At 46.9% G+C, this 25130-nt stretch overlaps 1 protein-coding gene across 10 annotated transcripts in view; it reads left to right on the top strand.

Annotated features, from left to right (window-relative positions):
• The window catches only part of LOC111848373 (axin-2), an 86886-nt gene extending 61965 nt beyond the window's left edge, over window positions 1–24921 (top strand). For 8 of the 10 annotated variants that reach the window (XM_072712164.1, XM_072712163.1, XM_072712168.1 and 5 more), the window contains 10 exons: window positions 8727–9655; window positions 12180–12320; window positions 15912–16014; window positions 17515–17655; window positions 18048–18535; window positions 18771–18953; window positions 19206–19433; window positions 19698–19793; window positions 20637–20804; window positions 23338–24921. In XM_072712164.1, the coding sequence (XP_072568265.1) occupies window positions 8832–9655; window positions 12180–12320; window positions 15912–16014; window positions 17515–17655; window positions 18048–18535; window positions 18771–18953; window positions 19206–19433; window positions 19698–19793; window positions 20637–20804; window positions 23338–23464 (2499 nt within the window). In that variant the 5' untranslated portion in view covers window positions 8727–8831 and the 3' untranslated portion in view covers window positions 23465–24921. Of the gene's footprint in view, window positions 1–6404; window positions 7002–7353; window positions 7635–8726; window positions 9656–12179; window positions 12321–15911; window positions 16015–17514; window positions 17656–18047; window positions 18536–18770; window positions 18954–19205; window positions 19434–19697; window positions 19794–20636; window positions 20805–23337 lie in introns of those variants that run through there. The other 2 variants (XM_072712166.1, XM_072712171.1) reach the window with 2 other exon arrangements.
• The last annotated feature ends 209 nt before the right edge of the window (window positions 24922–25130 follow it).

Below are 25130 nucleotides of genomic sequence, written 5' to 3'. Positions count from 1 at the left end.
TGCAGTTGGCTTTAATTACTGTACTCCGAGGTTCGGGGTTCTGTTTATTGAATGCAGAGGAGTAATCTGGGAGTCCTTCTTAGGGCATTAATAAATATTGAAAAGAGACCCCTTCACATGTGTTTTTATACTGCACTAACAAAAAGAAAGGAATAGAATGGATGCAGAAATGGAGAAGAAATGAAAGGCACATTATAAGGCTTCATTAGCACAGATGTGAAGGGTTTGTGGCCAAGCGGATTAGCATCCACATTAGACATTGTTTCTGTATATTGTTAAACTTTAAAGTCACCGCAAAACGGGATTAAAACAAAAAAAAAAACACACAAGAGAGTTAGAGAGAGAGAGAAAGAGACAGAGAGACGGAGAGAGAGAGAGCAATAAATAATCTTCTGTGCTGGCACCCTTTCTGCCCTCGTACCCAACCCCCAAAGCGAAAATAACTTTAATCAGAATATGTTGCAGTTCTGATGCTTTTCTCATTGCCCACTTCCATCCTTATTTAGAGACTATTTCAAGTTGAAATTAAAGTTTATTTTCTCAAATTGGCCCTTTTAACTAGATCCTCTTAACGGCCCATAACAAGCCGATGAATGGTAGCCTTTTCTCACTTTAAGGGTGTTATGCACCATGTCCAACTTCAAAGGGCGTCTTAACTCCACACTTTAATTGTATCTTCGCCTGCTGCCTGCATGCCATCTGATTCTGCTGACAATTGCACTCCTTCTCTTCTCACCCTGAGACTCAGAACCCCCCGCCCACCCCCCGCCACCATCACCAGCCCCACCCTCCCTGTCATCTTGTCTCTCCCTTTCCCCTTTCGCTGCCCCCCCCACTTACTTTTACAGAATTGACTCATAGTCGCCCCATTTCTTTCAGCAACATAAGCGTTTATTTTCTTAAAACAGGCTATAACACATAAGTTAAAACAAAAAAAACTAAAGATGTTACTGATGGTGGTTGAACCCGAGCTCCGGTGCCCCACCCCCCACCACCAGTTTACTTTGGGTCGGTAAGAAATGGACATTCACTCTCCTCTCCACAAGGACCCCCCCAACCCCCCCCCGATAATTGTCATAAGCCTCCCCCCATTGGTTTCATTTTCTATTGTCCTTCAAAAATTCTTCAGTCTGGCTTGAGATGAAGGGATAATCACTTCAAAGCAGACGGCTAAGAGTTTAGCGCTGCGCTGAAAGGAGAAGTGGACAATGCAATAATTGAGAGCAGTAACTGATCGTAGGGCCGGTTCAAAGAGTGCAGACACACTTTTCAGATTCATTTTATTGCTGTTTGTGGTGACGCTGACGCAGAAGCTTTCACCGCGGCCGCCCCGCGCTCCCGAAACACAATATTACATTTGTCCGAGTGGAGATTCGCTAGATTAAATCTTTACCCCTCTCTCGTCAATGATTGTGGATTTACATGCAGTTGTGAATTACACCGACTGGGCAATGAAAGAGTTCTCCATTCCCAGCTTGGAATTACCATATTGCCACCTCACTGGAGATCAGGGGGTCCTAACCCTTCTACAGTCAAATTCACGGCACTCGTTTTTTTTGCATTTTTTATGGTGTGTAGAAATGGCACCATTTAGCAGGAATGGGACACATGCTTTTTTGTCCCCTAGCTTCCCCACCACTGGACACTCATGCACACACACACACCGGCCTCATTAACCTGATCTTATCCCCTTTTTATTGTAGCCCAACAAATAGCCAGACCCTGGTTTTCCTGCGAAACAGCAAAGGAAGCACAAAGGGTTGTAAAAAACAGAGAAAGAAGGTCAACATCAATCAGTCCATTCAGATATTTTACAGCAGGATTCCCTGTCCATCTGTAACTTGCATGTCAATACAGGGGTATAATTTTGGTTTTGTGTTTTTTCCTTCCAAATATTATATATCGGCAGAATAGTACTCTGAAAAAGCCAGTCACAAGCCTGCTGCTGCAATAACTTATCGATAGCACAGTTACGAAAGTGCTATGTGACAGGCATCATCGAGGGATTTACGCATACTTATGTGAGGCTTGCCTAACAATGCAAGTACTTTCCAAGTCCTTTTTATATAGCAAGGCATCTAGTCCAAATTCAGCATGCATTCCAAAAATCTGCAAAAAAATATATATATATTTATCTGACATAATTTATTGCATGATATATATTGTGTCATATAATTTAAGATGTACAGTTAAGCTTCAAATTAAACAGGTCAAATATGTCAACTGTCCCCCTAAGAATCCTTTTAAGTCACTGATATTAGGTAATTTCTTTGTTTCCTCATCTTATTTGTCCATTGCTGTCAGTTAAAGTTATAGTATTTGAATAATATTGATTTGTTCTTTCAGTCATATAACTTAAAAGGTCTATCGACAGAAGAGTTAACCTCATACAGAGTAATAAAGTAGCGAATAATGGTGTCTTTGTATTTGAACACTGTTTCTGACCCTGTGAAAATGTTGTCACTCATTGACAAACATAATTCATGTTATAACAGATACCAAAATTTTATTTAAAATAGTGAAACAGAGAAGTTACATAAGTATAAATTTATGAAGGACCATTGCATTTGTCTCAATGATTCGAATAACATTCACAAAAAGATACATTGACTGTATAACACTTTAAAATTTACTAAAAAAAAAAAAAAAGATAAAGTTATAATGCCTTGATTCTATTGAAACTGATTAGTCTATTGCAATATAGCATTTTACCAAGAAATCCTAATCTAGTTTACGGGTCTTCTAAATGTCTTAAGCAGGGATCACCAACCTTTTTGAAACTGAGAGCTGCTTCACGGGTACTGAGCCATACGAAGGGCTACCAGTTTGATACACTCTTCTTAAATAACAAATTTGCTCAGTTTAAAACATGTTTTAAATGCTTTTTTTTTTTACATATTGCCATTTTCAAATCTGTATAGATGCAAATGTGATTAAAGAAGAATAGCAACAGGATAAAATTAAATTTTAGATGCTGCTCACTGGTGAGTTGTGCTAATTTTAGAACAGGTCCGCGGGCGACTCATGTGGTCCTTGGGGCATCCTGGTGCCCGCGGGCACCATGTTGGTGACCCCTGGTCTTGAGTTTTTCCCAAATTAATTAAGGGATTTCGATGTAGTTTCTCCAGGTTATTCTCATCTGAGACTGAACCAGGCCGTGATCAGCACTCTAATTCTAAAGAACTTTTCCATTTTGGGGTATCTTATTTCCAAGCTCATATGAATGTTCTGCTGACATCTAAGCAGTTCTCACTCACAAATCTACATACTTGATACCATGCTTTTCAGATAAGAACGTAACATTCATTTTAGAAAAGGGTTTGGGAAAGCATCTTCTCAGTCCAAGCAAGAGACATCAGTCCATCAAAAAGGAGCAGCTTAATGGAGTGTGGTTTAGCCTGGGCCATGGGATTTGCATTGAAAACCTTAATAAGGACATACTTCGTATCAGCAGAAATGAATGTCATGCCTAAAAAAACTGTGACATGAATAGTATTCAAAGGCAGAGGTCATAGTTAAACAATTATCTTACCAACTTACTTCCATTGCCTTGCCTAAGAAGTAGCACATCATGGAAATAATTTGCATCTAAGGGCATCATTGCTAGGTAAGTTACCTTGCATTTAACCAGATCATTATCCCAGTTAGGGACTTTTGATGCGGTCACAGGTAGGTAGTCACAGATGGGTAGTAAACACCTGGAAAAGGACTCCAAAATACCACAATCATCTGTTTGCAAATAATTGCATCACAGTACATTTTGTGCTGCATGACAGTTGCTAGCGGTGCTATGCATTATGGAGTAACTTTAACATCTTTTTAGTTTAAGGACTTTCACCGTGATGGGACTGAGCTTTCGGGCAACAGTTTCTCTTTTTTCTTTCTCTTTTGCCTGGAACATGAAATATTTCTCTCTACCAAGCTTAGGCTATGAAGGCTTTGTTAGGGGATAAGTAACAAAGATGTGTAAGTTGCATATATCTGTTCTGCAAAGAAGATTATTATTTGTTTCTTCTGTAAGTTCCATACTGTTCACCGTGTGATGCTAGGTCCAGCCTGAGGGGTATGACATCTCCCATTCTGTCATGTCCATGTTTTGCAGGTATTATACACCATTAGGTAACTTCCTTCCAATCCTATACCCTACAAGTGATATCTTTAGGCTAGAATGGTGGCCCAGCCATGGATTTTGAACAAAAAAAAATTACATGTATAAGTAAGTGATGTTACCTGACAGGAACCTGCCAGTCTCTTCTTCCCCATCTCAGAGACTGTCACTGACTGAATACCCTGAAAAGAGATGCTGGCTATATGCAGATCATTATGCGACCTCTCGTTCTACTCACGCACCATCTTGTTACATGCCTTTGTTTACAGCAATTTTGCACTATTACATGACTGCAACTATATGCAATTTATCCATAGAAACTAGCTTATCATTACCATATATACAATATACTTTTATATAACCAGATATTTTAATTATACAGACTGTACCGATGGAAATTGCTCAGAACTGCACAACCATGTTTAGGAATCGAACCCATAGTCACTTGTCTTTACCCAGATCGCCTTATCTTGAGAAATAGCATTTTAGCTAGGCAATGCTCTTAGATGCATAGAAAAAAAAAACTCTCTGACATCATACAAAGTGCAAATAAAGGACTCAACTATAAGTATTTTCGCAGAATTAAAATGATTTGGGCTCTGGAGTACAAGGGCGATACACTACAAGAGCAATCTGCCTTTATAACAATGTCAATAATGTTTGACTTGCAGTCTTTGAGTGTGGTTTTCCTTGGCTGATGTACAAGGAACTTTAAATTTCATTATTGTCATTATTCATGTCAGACATGTTGTCTAACAACAGACTGCATTTGCATCGTGAACGTGGCCTCAAAACTTTCAAGTCCAAATAAAAATATTTGTGCACATTAATATTTTCTTTTCTAAGCCAGTTTACATACTTCAGTCCAACTCTGACTGCATAAAAACAAGTTTATTACAATATAAGTTAGCATGAATGATGACAAATGTATCAATGGCAAACAAAGACTGAGTAAGAGTGTGTGTGTGTGTGTGTGTGTGTGTGTGTGTGTGTGTGTGTGTGTGTGTGTGTGTGTGTGTGTGTGTGTGTGTGTGTGTGTGTGTACCATGCAGAAATAAGGTAGCTTGAGCAACTGGGAGTATTCTCCAGTGTCTCATGGTCCTGGCGATTGTTTGGGACCCATTCAGTTATAGTGTCTGACAGAATAATTAACCTGTATTTCCTAAATCACATTTTTTCAGTTAATGTAACAGCCTTCCCTTTCGTTATTGCTGACATTACCCTTTGTGGTGATACGTGAGAAGAGAGTTGCATTTTGTCTTTAAAAGACAGATAACGACTTGAGGCAGTCTTGAGTTGTCCTTCTGCATTAGCCATTCAAGAAAAACTCAAATATGGTCTTTGTATTGTTTTGTTTCATTCAGGTGAATAAAAGGTAGTATGTTGGGGAATGTTACAGTGCAAATATCTTGCCTACATCCATGATTGTGAAATACCACAATCAATGTTACCCAAGGAAAAAGCAAGGAATCAACCACCAAATGATGACAGTAGCTTGTGTAGGAGATGATAGTTTTGTGCGTGTGTGTTTGTGTGTGTATATATATATATATATATAACGCCCCATTCTTACCACTGATTTCTTTTTTCAGTGTTGCAGTGACTATATGACAAATGAATGAGTATTCTTTATTTCTACCATACTTTATTTAACATGTCCAGTACGTGTTACCAAATGTGACTCACGTTATTATCCCGTTTTAATTAATTTATTTAATTATATCTTAGTCTTTAAAGTTGATGTTTGACATCAAAGGAACAATATATTCTTTGAAGTATTATGAAGTAAGATGAGTGTCTCATCTTCCCTTAAAGATCCCAACAGTGACGCTTGGAAAATTATCCTGAGTTTAAAAAATGCAGAAACCGGGTTTCTGTCCTGTCCTGAGGTTCCCACCTAAGTGATCCAGTTTTAATTAATCCAGTTTGTGGTATTTGGTTTTCTTTCTGATCCACGTTAAAATTGTTTTGCTCATACGTCATTGCGCGTTAAAGGTATTTGCACTTCTGCAAAAAAAAAAAAAAAAGTCTCATTGTTGAACATAGCCCGAAATTATTATTATTTTTTTTACTGTTGTGACTGTATTAATAGCTATCATCCTTGCGTTTATGATCACATTTTTGCAATTGCCATATCTATGAAACGTATGTTCGACACGATAAGCAATTGGGCAAATTCAGAATAGTCACATTTCACAACTGGTTCTCTTTGTACGCTCCAGGATTTAGGGAGTTAAACTGCGAAATATGCAAGAAGGCAGGCTTGCGTCGTTAAAGTTTATGTAGCAACAGAAGGATTGCAGGGATAATGCTATTGGGGCGGCGGATCACTTACTTCTGACGTTCCAAAGCCTCAGGGAGTTGGCTCAAGATTGCTAGTCTTTGATAAGGTCCTTGCAACTTAGTAACAACTTTGTTGTTCCAAAAATTACAGATAAAAATCCTCCGGCTAGTTTTCTTAATACTTTCGCTCACTATCAATATCTCACGATTAATGTATATAATCTCTGCGTTCACTGTCTGGTTAACGCAAACCATTAGGTTTATCGTTGCTTTTAAAGCGCGAAAGGGAATTATTCTTTTCTATGTAGCTTTCGGGACCGGGCTGTCGGTTTCTTACTTTGATGTCCGCAGTTAAACCCTGAGCCCAGTTCGTATTGGAATAGCCTGGAGGAGATCTGCTGCTTGCTTATGACTGCTTGAAACACTACCTGGAGAGAGAAGGGGGAACGGGTTCCTCTTTTTTGGTGCGGGGAGAAAAAAGTTACGTTTGAATTCCCCCTTCTCTTAAAAAAAATACGAATCTAAGACACGCATGAGGACTGCCGACTGGTGGAAACTGTGGATTACTTTTTTTTTGCATTTTCAAAGGCGCAAAACTCATGGATCGATGGTAAGTTGTAACAAGGTTGACTGTGTGATCCCGGCGATGGCCCCTCTCTGAGGCTGCTTTGATCTGTTCTTGGGCGACTTTGAAGTGTAAAAGTCTGCTTGCGAAGTATCTTTTTCTGTACCTGAAGATTAGAAACGCGGGATAAATTGTTAGTAAACTGGAAGCGATGTTTTTGGGGATGTGTTTCCGTCATTCCCCGGAGCACTATTGGTAGGTTTGATCATTTGAGTATCATTACAAGTCTCTAAGGGGGAGGGGGGAAAGTGGGATGTATGTGATGAGCTATACCTCCCCCTCCTCAAGATTTTGACACCCCCTGTGATCTAAAAAGAACTGCCTCCGTAATTCGGGGTCAGTTGTTGAATGGGACGGGGGTACATCAGTACATCCTTTTTGCACTAAGGACTCACATGGGCTAAATGAATACGTCCAGTCGCCTCTCACATTCCCGTCTTTTGTTGGATTATTGCTGCTTTCACCGGGAATTGTTTTTCTGGTTGGATTTCTGATATTTTGCTGGGGAGAAACGGAACATAAAACCTGAGTTCTTTTCTTTCTTCTTCTTTTTTTTTTTTTTTTTTTGCTTTTACCGTCTATAGACTTTTCAGTTTACCGCGGTCTGGGTGCACAATGGTATGTAATGTGTAGTTTCTTTTACCCACGATAGCAATAAAAGCCTATCGCTCTCGCCGGCAAGCGAGGATCGCTACAGAGATGGAAAAAGCGTAGATAATCCTCTGTATTTACTTTATTTTCTAATCGCTTCTCGATGTGTGTTTATAAAACAGAAGAGGTAATTACAATGAAATCTGATGTTTGGAGTCTAAGGGAGATATTCACGTCTGCAGTGTTATCTAATGGCTTGCATTTTGTTTTATTAGCTTTTTATCCCGGGAGTTTGCCTTGCATTTCATCGTAAAACAGAGATCTGTTAAACTAGTTTCTGTTATTAATGCAGGAGCCGTAACACGGTACAGTGTCTTTTGGATTGCCGTCCGTGGTGATTTAACTGCTTTCATATTAGCTTAGCAGTTGTACATAGGTTTGATTAACGCTGCTGTAGCCGTGTGTTTTTTGGTAACGTTTTGTGTTGATTATGTACACAGTACCCAGCGTTTCCGAACGGCTTTTGTGCGTTAAAAGTGTTCGGTAATATGAGCTGGAAATACGGGTTGACGATCAAAGCGCGGCGCGGATCCGCGATGGCTGGACGCATGGGCGCGCTTCTCTTACCTGCATATTAAAATAAAGGTTGTTCCAGACGTGGCTATTCGTGCATATTATGCAGTTCATACCTACCTGACCCTTATTCAGGTGACTGAATAATAAAACACCAGCTCAGTAGTTTTGGGAAGTGCGTTAATTTATAATGATCCGGAGCTGTTGCTGCGATTTAATTAAATACCTGTTTTCGGTGTCTAGTCTGAATCAGATTTTCGAAGATAACGATTAGAAACATTTCACGGTGACGACTTTTTCTGTTGCTTTCGGGTGCTATTTTTTCTATTTTAGCAGTGCCTTGATGATACTGCTATGAGTGTTGTTAAGGAGTTGGTGAAATTCTGATTACTGGATAAACGTAGTTGAGGTTCTTGTCTCTAGTCGGCTTTCTTCATTTTCTTGCTTTTTTGAGAGTCTGTAAGGGTCCAAAAGACTGTTTACTTCACGTCTCCCTTTGAAGTTAGGCGGATCTGTTTTTGATTAGATCAATACTTTCTGTTTCAGAGTGAACAAGGGCCGAGGAGCTCCCCTGCTGATTTAAGAGAGTGAGGAGATTACAGTCGAGCTCAGAGGCGGCGAGCAACACACAAGGAGACAGGAGCTGGAGCCATGAGCAGGGCGCTTACGGATCACATCAGCACTAGCTTCAGAGAAGATGCCCCTCGCCCTCCCGTCCCGGGGGAAGAGGGAGAGACGCCATGCCACAATATCAACAAATTTGCCATGATGAGACCCCAGACTAAGGCTAAATCGGTTGTTGTCGCTTCTCCCGGCCCCACGCCGAGGAGAAACGAGGATGGACTTGGAGAGCCTGAAGGAAGCGCTTCTCCGGATTCTCCGCTCGCTCGGTGGACCAAGTCGTTGCATTCGCTTCTAGGGGACCAGGACGGTGCTCATCTCTTCAGGACCTTTTTGGAACGGGAGAAATGTGTAGATACCTTGGACTTCTGGTTCGCCTGCAATGGCTTCAGGCAGATGGACCTGAAGGATACCAAAACGCACAGAGTTGCCAAAGCTATTTACAAACGGTACATCGAGAACAACAGCATTGTCGCCAAACAGCTGAAGCCAGCTACTAAAACCTACATCAAGGATAGTATTAAGAAGCAACAGATAGACTCTGCGATGTTCGACCAAGCACAGACCGAGATCCAGTCAACGATGGAGGAAAATGCCTACCAGATGTTTCTAACGTCTGAAATATACCTCGAATTTGTGCGTACTGGGTGCGAGAACCCAGCTTACGTTAATCATAATGGCTTAGGGAGCCTCAAGTTGATGTGTGGCTATCTGCCCACGTTGAATGAGGAAGAGGAGTGGAGTTGCAATGACTTAAAAGCGAAAGCTTTGGCTTCTGTAGTTGGGCTATCAGCAAAAGCGTTACGGGCAACTATGTCCATGAGGACAACAGAGGTGCTGGAGAATGGATATAGGTAAGACCAATTATTTTATCTATACCAAACTCATGTTGCTTGTATTGGGTTGAACTTTTAACTGTTAAAAGAGGTTCATAAGTCAGGTAGTTGCCACAGAATTCCACGCATGGATTTGTAGTTTGTAGGTGTTGAAATTGGCTTGATCATTTGCATTGAAATTATCTTATATAGATGTTAAAGTTTGGATTGAATCTTTCACCATAGTAGTTTACACGGGTATGTCTCCGGTAATCGGTGGGGGGGGATAGAATCCTGGTCTGTTTGCTGAGTTGTGTTCTCACCTTCCTGCATTAGTTGGCAGGGGTGCGAACATCAATGGAAATGGTCTTCCTTTTAAGTAAATGGTGTCTAGCACGCGGCCCTCTGCTGGCTCGTGCGAGTTTCCTGTGCTTTGAAATCGTTCCACAGATCATCTTGCATGCGGGCTCATCTTGCATCGCGAGTTCAGAGACAGAGTCTGGCTTGAGCTGTATCAAAGCGTGTGATCCCATTCCAAACTCGTATGTCAGCTCCTCTTCCTTCTCCCAGAATTGTAAATAAGGAGGAGACGTGTGTCTTGCACGTAGGTTCGGTGTGTCGCAGAAAAACCAGGCTCGGGAAGAAAATAACTTTGTTTGCCCCCCCCCCCCAAACACCATTACTGAAAAAGTGCCAAGTGTAATTCAGCTCTTGTAGCAAGATGAGGGACCAGAGATTTCTGGAAAGCATTTCGTCCCCATTTCTTAAGATATGTTCTCAGATGTTGTCTTACTGACCACCACAGTGGCGCACATAATGTACGGTTGTTGATTTCATGCATGGCTGTTCGTCAGATTGGTTACGGAGTCAGAGCTGCTAGGTATGGCCATTCATTAAAAACACATCTGGGTACAATTACAGAGAAGTGAAGTTTTTTTTTTTCCCCTTCCTCCCAAGAATAATAGGGATATGCTAACCAGTGGCTAAATATTAGCTTCAGTGCAATATCAAATCATTGATTCAGCCCACTTTTGGGTGCTTGAATGAAATGTCTTGGTAATGAGGGGAACTTTAGCTGAAGGAAACAAAACGTAAGTATCCTGCTACTCTGTGCGCACCCCCAGACGCCAGCCCAGCCAAGCAAATGGGCTTCTAGATTAAGCTACTTGCAGGAAACGAGATGCTGGGTGCGACTGAAGATCTCTAGGTTGTTGGGTCTTGTGATATAGCTGTTCCAAATTGTGGGGGGGGGATGTTGTTGACATGATGGCATTTCTTCAGTCACTTTGTGATCAGTGTTTTTTGGAGGAAAAAACAGGCCCACCCCCCCTTTTCCTCTGTGCTCTACACCAACTCTTTATGTCACTAAATTTCCATCTGAAACATGTGGAACTAATTTCAGCACTGCTCAGATTCCCCCCACCCAAGCCCTCCCCCCCCCCCCCACCCGCCGCCGTTCCAAAAGAACCACCACCAGCATGGCTTCTCAGCCACCACCCTTGCTTACAATTTTTAAACCTTTTTCTCTCCCCCCCCCCCTCTCCATTCCCCTACTTGCTTTTATCTCTCCTTGCTGGAAAAAAAATCCCACTGACAGAGACTAAGCATGCTTTGGAGGGAAGGGAAGGGAAAGGAGAGACAGGAAGGGGGGGGACTGGGGTGATCATGAAAGAAAGAGAGGGGAAGAATGCGAGCCCAGCTGTGCTAAATACCTGACTCTTTGCAAGAACCTCCAAAGGTCAGGTTTGAGCTGGGGCCTAAGGCTTTAGTCATGCTGTGTCTGTCCTCACGGCTCTCCGGGCAGTAGGCAGTCTCATAAAGAGGAGGCCCTCCTTCCCCCTCTCTCTCTCTCTCTCTCTCCCTCTCTCTCTCCTCCCCCCTCCCCTGCTCGCTCTCTGGTTCACTCCTTGCCCAAGCTTTAAGCTCAAGTTTTCATCCCCCCCCCCTTCACTAGTGAAATAGCAATGCATCACAGCAGGGGAGCAAAAAGAGAGAGTTTGAAGGGAGGAGGGGAGGTTTTCTGGAGAGTATGATGGGGGGGGGGGGGGGTGCACAGACATGAAGAGTGAAAAGGTAAAGGGAAGGGGTGGGGGGGGGGAGCAAGAAGAAAAGCCCACGAAGGCTTCAGAAGCTGGAAAAGTGCTGCAGCTGGGGCCTTGGACAAACAGTGAGAGATATCGGGGGGGGGGGGGCAGTGCTGTCGTCCATTCACACAGCTGTGCTGCTCACTTAACTGTGCTTCACTTCTCCCTGTGCCAAGGGGCTAGGGGGGGGGGACATGAAAGGGAGGGAGGCGGGGGGAGAGAACCCCACAGAGCTTGTTGTCACATTCCTGAGGCTCTGAAGCCTGGTGGAAGTGGCTCTGATTATTAAAATCTGTAGATGCTCTGGCAGAACACAAAGCCCCTTGTTTGGGGAGTTTAAAGGCCTCTACATGTATACTTAATCTCACCTGCTATGCAACAAATGTTTTGAGGAGTGGAGGTAATATAGATGTATACTGCAGAGCATCAAACTGATATGCACCCTCCCCCCCCCCCCCCCCCACCCTGTGTTTTTGAAGATCACACAAACATGGAGACCCGGCGAATCCCTATCACGTCAATTCGGGCTACATCTTCGCCCCTGCCACCAGCGCCAACGACAGCGAGATCTCCAGCGACGCCTTGACGGACGACTCCATGTCCATGACGGACAGCAGCGTGTAAGTGTCAGGCGAGCGGGCTGTGTCGAGCCACGCGATGACATTGTCGTTAGATCATACAACACGTCAGGCTCACCAGGCTCCGGGGGGGGCGGGGAGCAGCAGGTATTTTTTCCCCCCCTTAATTGCCTCCTGGTGTTTCAGCATTAATTAAGGCAAAAACTATTTCTGACCGTAACTTTGTAACGCTTTTGTCTCGTGCCACTTTTGTTTTGCCAAAAAAAGGTGGTTGGAATGTGCTAGAAGAGTCTCGGTTGGCATGTGCTTTGGATGGAGGTCAAAGGTCAATGTATATCTGTGGTTTCTTAGAAGCAGATGTTGAAAGCTTTTTCCGCCTCTTCTGTTTTTTTTTTCTTTTAATACTCCATTGGCGCCCTCTCTGGGTAGCGTTTCACGCATCATTGTTTGAAGAGGGTAATGAGACTGAGATGCGACCTCCCCCCCGGCCAGCCATTGGCCAGCAGCCTCCCAGCGTTATATTTAGGAGTGTGAGAAGGCTCCAGGGCAGGCCGCTGTTTCGGCGGGAAGCCCTGTTTACCGTTAGAGAGCTCTGCTGGTGGAGCACCAGTCGATACTTCCCCAGGCTAACGATGACAAGGCGTGTGATGCCGCTTGCGTTTTTAAGCCCAGTTTGGAAGCACTCCCCGTTTGTCTTGGGGTACTGGGGGGCTTTAACTCCTCCTCATTAGTCTGCCCAAAGCCGCGCGCTCATTTCCGACGAGCTTTTCAGCGCCTGCATACCCGTGCCGGCCTGCTCCGATGTCTTTTCGTCGTACCGCTTTTGATGTAACCGAAACTTTTGAGAATGATAGTCTCTAAACGTAATCCTCTTGATTTATACTTTTAAGGTTTTATTTTTCTAGGAGGCCTGTTTTTAGGTTTTTGCACAAACCTGGTGGGGTTTAGTTATTTCTTGGTAAGCCGTTGACTTTTTGATAATGTTAGCGATGTTTACTTTGGGCAGGAACTTGTGTTCAGTGGCCTTTGGGGGGGGTGGGGGCAGCGTTTCTGAGCGCACGTGCTACTGCCTTACTAGCTACGTGGCCATTAGTGTTTTTTCATTTATGATGGATTTTGTTGTTTAGTGCTTCTGTCCCTTTTGGAGGGAACTCTGGGAAATCCATTAGATGGAGCCTTTTGAAGTTCTGTGTGAAATATTACTGAAGAATTTTATATGGGGGTGTTGCTTCTCTCTCTAAAGAGTATGAAAATTACCCCCCCCCCCCCCATACCTGTTTTTATGACTGAATTGTTTTCCATTGAAGAATACTGGAAAATTGTCACTTGGGCCTTAAGACAGTCTCATTGAGAAACGCTGGCAGCGAATGAAAGGGCTCTTAGTCACATGCCGGTTTGATCTCCGCCTACCTGGCCCGGCGCGGTGAGCTCATGTGTCATTGGGCCACTCGCTTCCCGACCTCAGGACGGGTCACCTGGGATTGGAACACCCCCGGGTCCCTGCCCAATGCCGGCTCCACCCTGACACCCCCAAAGCCCCGCCCCCACCCTTTTTTTTTTTTTTTTTGTAAAAACAGCAGTGCCAATTGCAGCAGTGCATACCCGAGTATGGGGAGTGAGGAATAAAGTGCACGGAGGATGAAAGGCTTAACTGAATCGCTTTCAGCCTATTGTTAGGCTTGGGGAGCTTAGGGGGATGAGAGGCTGCCAGGGTGCTTTGAAAATGACTTGCACAAGTGAATAGGAAACCCCGTAAAGCAGGCTCTGTGGGGGGGTGGGCTGGGGGGGGGGGGGGGTGCTGTTTTTTCTGCCACCATAAAGGGCTGGCCATCTCAGGCCGAGCAGGGGAGGCTAGCATGATTAAACTGCCCGGGGGTGGGTGGTAGGATTAATATTCTGCCATGGGGTGCAAACCTGAGATCAGGGTGGGTTACTCACTTAAAAGTAAATAGTTGGCAGTTGAGGGTGTTTGAGATGAGTTGTTAATTATTGTGTGGTTGCCGCCTTGCTGTCATGGTTATGCGTGTGGAGTCCTTGCCGTTCCCAGTTTTACCACTTAGTATCTGCAAAAAAACGTACTTAACTTTTTTTTTTTTTGAGAAGCTCCGTGTGCAGCCGGCCATATCTCATCGGCTTCTTGCCCGACGTAAACATCGTTGATCTTGGTTTCGAACGTGCGTGTTCTGTCGAAACTGCACCCCGATGAGGTGGAGGTGGAGGTGGTGGTGGTGGTGGTGGTGGGGGGGTGGAGGGGGGGTTTGACTCCACAGAGGTCGCCTCTGCCAACCCCATTTTCACATTGCTGAAAAAAGGAGAAGTTTCCTCTTTTGTTGGGGGAACAGTTTGATTAGTATGTCTCTTTAGTGCAGTTAAAAGGCTCGGCACAAATTTGAATCTCGTTTCTAGATAAAGGCGGGGGGGGGGGGGTGGCAAGGGTGTGAGGAGAGGGGGGAGGGGAGAAGGGTTTTTTTTTTTTTTGGCTTATATCTTATTTATGGATTTACTTGGGCGCAGGGGAGCAGCGCTGCGCCAACTTCAAACACTACCTTATCTTACAAACCAGCCGTTTGATGTTGCAGAGATCAGAGAGGCGCTGCACAGCCGTTGCCAAATGAAGATGGCAGGGAGCGCGCGCGGGTGCGAGATTTCAAAGCGGCAGAGAAACCGCATTTGGGCTAGGTCACACGCTTCCCCTCAAAAAAAAAAAAAACAGAGGGGGGTGGGGGGCTGTGATAATTGGCCCAACTTAAATGGCAGTGCGCTGGAGTGTAGCCGCTGCACTAATGATAACCGTTACAATGATAAATAAGCAATTATTGTTTACTGTCATTGTCACTATTGAGGGGAGTGACTCGGGTTTGGCGAACTTTTAGCAACAGGCCCGCATAGGCCAGCTGCGTAAGTGTTTAAAAATAGTCAGTGGAGTCTTGCCTCAACCCCCCCACCCCCACCCCGCCCCCATGTTAAATACGATCATTATAATGGCGTTAGCCGCTGTGATGTTTAGCTATGTGTGACTTTTAAGGATCTAATTGAGGGACACTTGAGTCCTTCTCTGAGGTGAAGTGTCCCTATATTTGGGGGGGGGGGATGTTTGTTTTGGTGTCAGGTTGTCCCGCTTAGCCATTACCGGCACCCCCCTTAGGGGCGGGCAGGGGGGGGGGGGGCAAACCGCGGAAGTGGAGCACGTTGTCCCGCTGACGCGCTCGTGGTAGCGGGGGCCGCAGCCTTTCATCCTGACAGGAAAAGGGGGCAGTAGGGGGGCTCACACACGCAGCGGCAGCGGAAACGACTCTAACTGTCCTGAGACGCTCAGCCGGGGGATTCTGGGAGCTGCGGGGAAGGAGGTCGCCTTTAAACGCTTATCAAAGTGCGGTCGCCCCGACGGCTCGGCCGAGGAGGTGCCGCTTCCTGTCGCGCGTGGTCTGTTGTCCGCCTCGGTCCGGAAGCAGGTCGGGACGCCTGTCAAGGGGGAGACGAGGGCCAACCAGAGGCCCCCTTTAGGGCTCCGAGTTCATCGCTCTGCTCCCTCTGCCCTCCCATCCCTCCCTTCTATTGGCAGTGTTTTTAACCAGATGAGTTTGTTTGATTCGATTTTTTATTTTTTTTCCTTCTCCCCTTGCCCCGAAACAGAGATGGCATCCCTCCATACAAGATGGGCACCAAGAAGCAGCTGCAGCGAGACATGCAGCGGAGCGTCCGGATGAACGGCCAGGTCCCGCTGCCCCACTTCCCCGTAAGCGTCGCCTCCGTTCCTCCTGCACACCAAACTTGTGTTTTGTTTTCCCTTCTTTTTTTCCGTCCCGAGGTTCTGCTTTGACAGGACGCCGTTTGGTAGTCTTCCTCATTCGCTGACATCCTCTTCATTTTCATATAAAAGACAGTTGTAATTAGCATCCCGCCCCCCCTTCTGGAACACACCCCTCCACCCCCAAGACTGCGAAAAATATGAACCAAAGTTTGTTTTTGTGTCATTAATGTTGGCGTCTCTAAAATAAAGAGTAATAACAGCGGGCTAAACATAGAAATTGGAGGGGGGGGGCTCAGGTTGTAAAAATGGGGAGGGGTGTGGGGGCCCCCAAATCAGCCAGGCTCTTCTGGATGGTGCTTTGATCAGAGGATGAATGGAGCCAGCTTGTGTAGAAGTGACAACTTCCAACAGCGCGAAATCCCCCCCCCACCTCCAACACGCCCTCCCCCCGGATCCATGTGAGTCCGGGTCAGGGAGAATCGGCTGCCCCTGTTACCCAGGCAGGGCGACGGGCATTAAACGCCATGGGGGCTGGGTATCGACATAGTAACCGAAACGGAAGGCGTCAAGCCGCATGGCCCCCTCCACCGGAAGTGTGACAGTTTTTTTTTTTTTTTTTTTTTTTTTGGGGGGGGGGCGCTGCTGGTTGTGGGCTTCCTTTCTCTCCCACCGGTGCGCTTTCTTCCCCATGTTTTTAATGTTTCCCCCATGATTCGGAGATGGCTTCGTATCCCATGATGCACCGGGCTCCCGGCGGCTTTCTTCTCCGTCTTCATCGCCTCTACAAAGAGATGAGAGGAACTGGGTTTGGTGGGGGTGGGGGGCGGGGGGCAAATCAAAAAAGCAAGAGTGCAAAATGTGGAAGAAATGCACATATAGTCTAAAGGTGGAGGGAAAAGAGATAATGTCCTTCTGAACCTCAGAGGTACCCACTGTGCTTTTGGGAAATAATTTACCTCTTCTTCTGATCTCTTACCATTTGACTCCTCTATCTCTCTGCCCCCCCCCCCCCCCCCCCACACACACACACACACACACACACATCTCTCCATCTTATTTTCTCTTTTAATTCCCCCCCTCTCTTTTTTTTTTTTTTTTCCCCTGTCGATATCTGGCTTTTATTCCCAGATTTAAGGCTTCTGTTCCTCCCACCCTGGTGTGTGTTTGATGTTTGACAAGGGCCCTTTGAAGCCTCCTGACTTCAGAGCCGCCGCTGATGGCTTGGTTGTACTACAGAAGGAGCAAGCAGGGGCTCCTCGGAGTGAGACCAACTGCTCATGCCGTTGGCGAGCGGTGCCAGCGGCGGCTGGGCACAGGAGGAGGGGAGGGGGGGTGGTTGGCGCGAGGCTCGGAGTCGCGGGCGCAGGGCGGCAGACCGCTTCCTCTTGACCCTCTCGCCCGGTCCCGCCGTCGCTCTCCATACCGCCCCCGACGCCCTTCCCCGCCGGCCCGTACTCAAGCCTGCTCTCCTCTGTCGCCCCGCAGAGGACACGCCGCCTGCCCAAAGAGATGACCCCCGTGGAGCCCGCCGCATTCGCCGCCGAGCTCATCGCCCGCCTTGAGAGGCTCAAGCGCGAGCAGGAGACCAGGAGCTCGCTGGAGGAGCGGCTGCAGCAGATCCAGGAGGTGAGAATCCCCGAGACCTCGCTCCCTGCAGGGCGGCTCCTCTGTGACATCATCTGTGCCCCTTCGATGGGGAGCGTATGGCCCGATTCTGCCTGTTGTGCTGAATTTGCTGCAGTGCAACATGGGATGCAGAGCAGTCGGTGCTACTGAGTACTTCCAGAACTGCCTCCAGTTCTTGATTTCTGATATGCATAGGTTTTTGAGCACTTGCATGCAGTACTGTGATGTGCGTGAGTATGGATGAAAGTCGCCTTTTTAAGTTCCGATCACTAGATGGTGTTCAGTCGTTCTCCATCGTGAATGTGAGCTGGTCACATTTCTGGAGGCTTCCGTTACCGGCTTAAACAGCGTTAACGGCACTGACCGCGTGCTCCTCTGTGTCCTCGACGTAGGAGGAGGAGAGGGATGAGGGTGACGTGCCAAACGGTGCCCCCCACCACCCCAGCCACCCCCTGGGCCTGCTGCCGTCCGGCTCCTGCGAGGAAGACCCCCAGGCCATCCTGGACGAGCACCTCTCCCGGGTCCTAAAGACCCCCGGGTGCCAGTCTCCCGGCATGGCGCGCCACTCCCCGCGCTCCCGCTCTCCCGAACTGCGCAACGGCACCGTCGCCCCCAAGCCGCTGCCACCGGGCCCTGCGGTGGGCTCCGGCGGTCCAGGCTGCGGGCTGGCCAAGGCCTTCCTGGGCCGACAGCCCACCAAGCATGTGCACCATCACTACATCCATCACCACGCCGGCCCCAAGACCAAGGAGCAGATCGAGGCGGAGGCCGCCCAGCGCGTGCAGGGTCTGTGCCCCGCAATCACAGACTACTCCGCTTACCACAAGTGCCGCGGCCACGGCAAGGAGCAGGGCAGCAGTCCAGCCGAATCCAGCCTGGGGTGAGCCTCCGCACCCCCACACTGACCCCCAACACGGGCATCACCAGACCTGCCAGGGACCTGAAATTCTCTAGGACATTTTCCCAGTTTTAGTCTTTTAATTATTGATTCTGTATTTTCCTTTGTCTATCCCCTTTAACTGCACAGATTTTTATATTTGGAATCTTTCAGTCCTGCAATGCTCTTGCGCAGCCACAGGTGGCACCGCTAACCAACACATGTCTGTGCCCATCAGGCGCCCCTGTGCTTTCTCCAAGCGGCTGGGCAAGTCTGGCGAGGGGGCAGCCCTGGCCAACGGCGACGGCGGGGGCTGTGGCGGCGCCCCGCCGCAGCTGCCGTCCGACGGTACGGACCGCACGCAGAACGTGTGGCAGTGGATCCTGGAGAGCGAGCGGCAAGTCAAGCACAAGACCCACGGGTGAGCGGGCGAGGGCACGGCGGCCTGGTCCAGATACAGCCCTTTATTTTTAATGTGACGGTTATAACCGATTTTCAACATATGCCTTCTGTCCACCTGAATAATTTAGCTACAAATGGACAGAATGTGAAAAAGACGAGATTCTTATAGCTTGTGTTTTTCAATTGGAATATTTACGTTATTAAGCAGTTCTATAAATCGGAGAGATGATAGCTATTTCAGTGCTGATGACGCGCGACTCTGCCTTCACAGCAACCAGGGCCTCAAGAAGGTGTACGGTACGGATTCCTCGAAGACCCCCCCAGGCCGGCCGCACGCCTGGGGTGGGGGCGGGGGCAATGGTCACCTCCGTGCGCACCACCCAGCTCACCCCTTCGTCCAGGACCCTGCTATGCCCCCGCTGCCCCCTCCGAACACGCTGGCTCAACTCGAGGAGGCCTGTCGTCGTCTGGAGGAGGTCTCTAAGCCGCCCAAGCAGAGGTAACCCCGCCCCCCAAAAGGCCCCCCTTTAACTAGCTGTACCTGTTTAGCGTTGTTATTGCCGTACATCTTCATGAGCACTTAGTTACTAACCGCACTGTCACCATACGGTTAGCCAGTGGGTCAATTGTTACACCAGTTAACTTCATGCTGGGGGAGGGTTGGCTCATTTTTGTTCAGCTTGAGTTTGGAGAGGTCTGGTGGACCACCGGAACTGACGGTGGATCTCATCCCCGGTACAATCTGTGGTTTGGTTCCTGTCAGGCATTCAGCGTCGAGCCTTCAGAGAGACCGGAGCCATCCGCCGCCGTTGCCGAGCGCGAGCACCCCCGCCTCCTGTCCCGGACCTCAGACAGACGAGTACGTCTCTTACCTTTGTTCTCCGTCCGTATCTCTCCTCAGAAAAAGCCATAAAGAGAGATTACGGTTGGCCGTGTTCTTTTCTCTGTGGGGGGGGAGGGGAAAAAAAAACTTTGTGTTGAATAATTTAAGATTTGACATGAGAGAAAGGAAGAGGCAGCTGCTCACGGACACACCCGCAAAGTCCTTCCAACATCAGTTAACAACCTGGACAACCTTAGCTCTGGCTCTTTTTGCCTTTGCTTTTTTCCTTCTCCCGCCTTCGGTCCCTCCGTCCTTCCTCTTGGTCTCTTCCGCGGGGCCGCGTTTGAAGCTGGGCCGCGGCCACCTGACTGCCAGGCCCTTTTATTTTTAATTGGCTGACCTTCAGTCTGCCAGCTGTCTCGGGCTCGCAGGCGCTTTCTGAAGTTGCGTTACAAAGCCTTGGAAGTGAATGAAGAAGACTAAATTACTTTGGGCCTGCCCTTCGGCGACCTCCACCCCCCTCCCCCACCCCCCCGTGACACATGGCGCCCCAATCCCACCTTTTGCAGAGACCTGGATTGAGACTACAGGACGCTGGCTGCCCCATAAGCCCCCAGCTCAGCGTTACCCCTCTCTCATGTGGCTATTGGGACCAGTTCTTGTGCAGGGTCTAGGCAGGCACCCATCAACAGGGGGCGCTGCTTCCCAGCACGAGGTCACACGCCGAAGCCCTGGCTGCCTCCACCAGACCTGGGGATGTTTATTAATAATCTTCTTATGGAGTGCGTCACGTTCAGGACGCGCTCGTCGGCAAGTTACTTGAGAGAGAAGCGTCCTGTGAATAATAAATGTAAATGTTGCCATCTCTCGTTCCCGCAGAGTGAAAGAGCCAAAGAAGCCAGCCGCTTCCCACAATGCACTGGGCACCGAGCTGGTGGTGACGTACTTCTTCTGCGGAGAGGAGATTCCTTACCGAAGGATGATGAAGACTCACAGTCTGACACTTGGGCATTTCAAGGAGCAGCTCCGCAAAAAAGGGAATTACAGGTAAATACCCCCTCACCCCCCCACGCCCCTCCCATACTTGACTTTGATGGCTTCTCTCGCCTTGCTCAGTCATTCCTGGAAAGTGCATTTTTAAAAATGTACTATTTATGTCTTGTCAATGATTCTTGGTACTTTTCGCAAGCAGAAATGGCGATTTTGATTTTTAATTCAGAAGAAATACAAATTCCAACCACAACCTTTAGTAACTTTGTTTGTGTGTTTGGAGCCGGAGCAGCAGTGGGCGGGCTGGTATTTTCACTGTACAGAAAGGAAAGGGCCTTTAACAAGAACGATTCAGTGACATCTGGTATTGATTTCCATCGTAACTCACACTTAATAAGCACGGCTTTGAAGCACGGCGCTTTCATTTCCCCGCGATTGGTGGACGCTCGCATTCTTCCACGATTGTATCAGGGATTATCCTGCTGCACGTCTGCACTCATCTGAAGATGCGCGGCTGTAGTTTTCCACGCGCCGACGGCACCTCGTGTGGGTAGTTCCACTGGCTTGACACTAGAGGGCTCACTTCAAATCTGTCACACGTTCTTTTTTTGTGAGAACAGGAAATAAGGTGTCTTCATTTCCTTTACATAATGAGTGCAGGCAAGAGTCCCTCCTCCACCCCATTCTACTCACTTCAGTGATATTAGCTCACTACATGTGGTGCTGTTTGCATTTCCGAAATACCTCGCGTCTCTTCTCCCATGAGGTCCCAGATTGTGGCCGGTAGTTTGAGTGCAGCTACAGAAAGCATGTAGATGGTCACGCCTCAATCACGTATGTTGCTTTTTTTATAAAAAAAAAAAGAGAGAGAGAGAGAGAAATAGATTTAGAGCTGATGGCTTTAATAGCAGAAAATGTGTGGAGTTGGTTAATTTCAACATGGCAGGAATTCAACAAAGAACAGTACCGGCATGGCTGCCAGATGTTATTGGTGCCAGATGTTGCAAAGAGAAAGCCTTGCCACATAAAACATGTTCGAATGGAAAAGACACCCCCCCCCCCTCATTTTTTTTTTTGTCTTTCAATCATATAAGAGTTGTGTTTCTTGTTTGAAGCTTTTGTGGGGGAGGATGTGACATTTTTTTCCCTGAGAATAAGGTTATAATTATACAGAATATAACTTTTATTTTATTTGGTTTTATTTGCGAAGTCCCACTTGGCTAGCAGTAGAACTTGGTATTGTTTCTGAGCAGCATTTCATTATGGGGGGGGGACTGGCTTTGTGATGTAAAGTCTCAGAGCTTTATTGGTTTGTCCTGCGCTGCTGATCCATGTGGCGAAATGCATAACCATGGGGCTGCAGGCTGATTCGGATATTTTTTCCCTCCCCCCGCTCCCCAGAGCTCAGTCTGATGTGCAGGACCCCCCCCTCCCCAGCCCTGGCCTGGCTACGCCAGGTATCTCACTTGTGTTTAATTAAGACGAAGAGAAACGGTGGTCTGCATACGTTATGACTCAGTCAACTTTTAGCCATAAAAACGTGGGCCATAGGAATTCCAACGCACACCACACATCGGAAAAATGAGGCATTTTCCATTACAAAGCTAATCATTAAAACTCCCCTGCTGATCTCCTCCTTTAAAACCAAGGGAAGAAAAATCATTAGTAACTCAGTAGAGTCAAAGACAAAAATGAACCCCGCCGATGTCTCCTTTTTTTTTTTCTCCCTGGCCCCAGTTATGTGACCTCACGACCTCTAAAAGACCCTCTCTGCCTAAATTACTGCCTTCCTTGAGCCTGCTTGCCTGCCCCCCCGGGCCTGTTTCCAAACTGTCAGACGTGAGGGGGCTCTGTGGAAAACGCCTCCTCTCCTCCTTCCCGCTCTGTTCTCTGCTGGTGATCGAAGAGTTATGGAGAGAAAACAACCGGTGTGTGTTTGGTGACAGGCAGGCGTGCAGGCTCCTGAAATTCCAGCCTTTGTGAGCGGATACCCTTCAACTGACAGCAGGCACCATTAGAAGCCAGATGTGAGTGGAGAGGCAGAGGGATGGAGATGCTGTTTAATTGAACGACTCCTTTTTGGACCGAAAGGAATCTTCAGCATGTTGGAAGTGGCAGGGTTGCAGATGGATGATGAAACACGAATTGATAGAAGTCCGTTTTTTTTTTTTCTTTTTCTCATCTTTACGTGAATGAGGGTTTTTTTTTTCTTTTTTCTGAAGGGTGGAATCAGGGTAACCGCTGACCATAGTCTGCACGGATGGCTACTACTGTTTGTTGTGTGATTTTTCCCGTGAAGAGAAGCCCTTTGTGGAAGCTTCCCCTTTGTTCAGTAAGGTTATCATCAGCTTCACCCTGTCATCAACCTGGTCTTCATTTTGAATGGTGTTTAATTGCACCTTCGAAGTCGGAAAGGGAAGCTGCAGTTGGACAGCTGGCACCAGGGCCTGTGTAGCAGGCGACGGGGAGCGGAGAAGATTTTCCGCTCCTCAGTTAAATCTGGCTTCAAGAGGGAAGAACTGAAGTGTTTTGGGTAATGTTGACGGTGTTTATTTTTAACGTGGCTCTTCTCCTCCATGCGCCTTTTCAGGTACTACTTCAAGAAGGCCAGCGACGAGTTTGAGTGCGGGGCAGTGTTTGAGGAGGTGTGGGACGACGGGGCTGTCCTACCCATGTACGAAGGCAAGATCCTGGGCAAGGTGGAGCGAATGGAATGAGGACCAGCGGATGTAGAATGAGGGACTCTGTCGGAAACCTTGCCAGGGGAGAACTGGCCTTCAAACCCCCTGAAGGTGCCACATTTTAATTTTTTATTTTTTTTAATTTTAAGATAAACAGAGTTAATATATCCAATGGGCAGCAGGCATGTAACGCTGTTGAAGGAACTTGAGCCAATGAAGTACCATAGATGCAGGAGCAAGGAGAACCCAGCAGATGACTTTTAAAACCGACCAGCCTTAGTAAAACAAGGGAATCTGATCATGTTGGGAGGGGGGACCTTGAGGACCACTTCACAAGGAGAGCACAGGAAGGAAGCACTACAAGCGTAACCACTGTCTGAAGATGTGCAAGACTGTTCTGACCAATAGACTGCAGTGCACCGAGATATGGCTAACTGGAGGACTGGCACGGAACCCGCGACGGACTGGCACGGAACCCAGCGCTGTGCCACTGCTCTCCTTGTGCTTTTTATTATGTTCCTGGTGTTCATACGTCTGCACATACGTACGTGCATTTATGTATATATACATGTATTATATAATGATGCTTTTGTCATGATTAAAGTTTTATAAATATTTATTGAACTGTCATTACCCTCCTGCCCCATGTCCAGTAGATGGACAAGCTGCTTTTGATGACTGGGAGAAAACAAGGGTGATTTTTAAACTGTTGGAAATGTAACCCCCCCCCCCCCAAACCAGGAAGGCCAATCATAAATCGGCTTCCTCAGCTCCAGACATGTATTGCCCTTGGAGGCCGCTGCTGATTGGTGTGCTTTTTTTGTCAGGTGATTGGAGTATCCAGTATCCAGTGGATATGGCCAGTGCCTTTTCAGGGGGGGCAGGTGTGGCTGTAGGGAAGACGGGGGAGTAAAAATGAAAAGAAGATTAAAAAAAAAAAAAAAACGATTAGGACATTATGAGGAGAGACTTGGAGCGCGTCAGATCATGTATTAGAGACGAAGTACATCTATAGCAAATCTGAAACTCTTGCTAATGTCGGTTTTATTTGTCAGTCATCTTTACATCCTAAATGTTTGAGTCACTCTGCAGTTTAATGAATGAATTTGTATGTTGTAGTGTAGTATCTGGACACAGAGCACCTGTATATATTGTACTTATGCATTATAAACAATAGAGAATACACTATTGCTAGTGTTTTATTAGTACAGCAACTGTGCCTACATGGAGTCTGTACCGTGTGTTGCCCTGATTCAGGGTCTAATATTCCCTCAGTTTTCCGAAGGGTTTTATGTTGAAAAGATATTTTTATGCTTTTAATATCTTGTAATCTTTTTTTTTTTTTCCCTCAACCATGACTTTTTTTTTCTTCTATCTAAACTGTAAATTATGCATTATATAAAGAGTTTCATTTAAAGATTCCTTGGTACTATAATTATTGTAATTATTAAGAGATGTAGCCTTTATTAAAATTTTATATTTTTCAAATGAAAGTCCTGCGTGTGGTGTGGTGTTGAATGGAACGTCCAGGCGTCCGCTGCCGTGACTTTCGGCGACAGGAAGCGGGCTGAGGGTGTCTCTGGCGCGCGGGAACGCTGTGATCGCCCCCCACCCGGGGACCCCCCCCCCCTTTGCAGCACAACGGCTAACCTGCATGAGATTAGGCCGAGGCCTGACCGTGGGGCTCGGCCGGCCCCAGCAT

The sequence above is a fragment of the Paramormyrops kingsleyae genome, chromosome 5, assembly GCF_048594095.1.
Source record: "Paramormyrops kingsleyae isolate MSU_618 chromosome 5, PKINGS_0.4, whole genome shotgun sequence".
NCBI lineage: Eukaryota > Metazoa > Chordata > Actinopteri > Osteoglossiformes > Mormyridae > Paramormyrops > Paramormyrops kingsleyae.
Note: the sequence above shows the minus strand (reverse complement) of the source record. Positions and strands in the feature narration are given on the sequence as shown.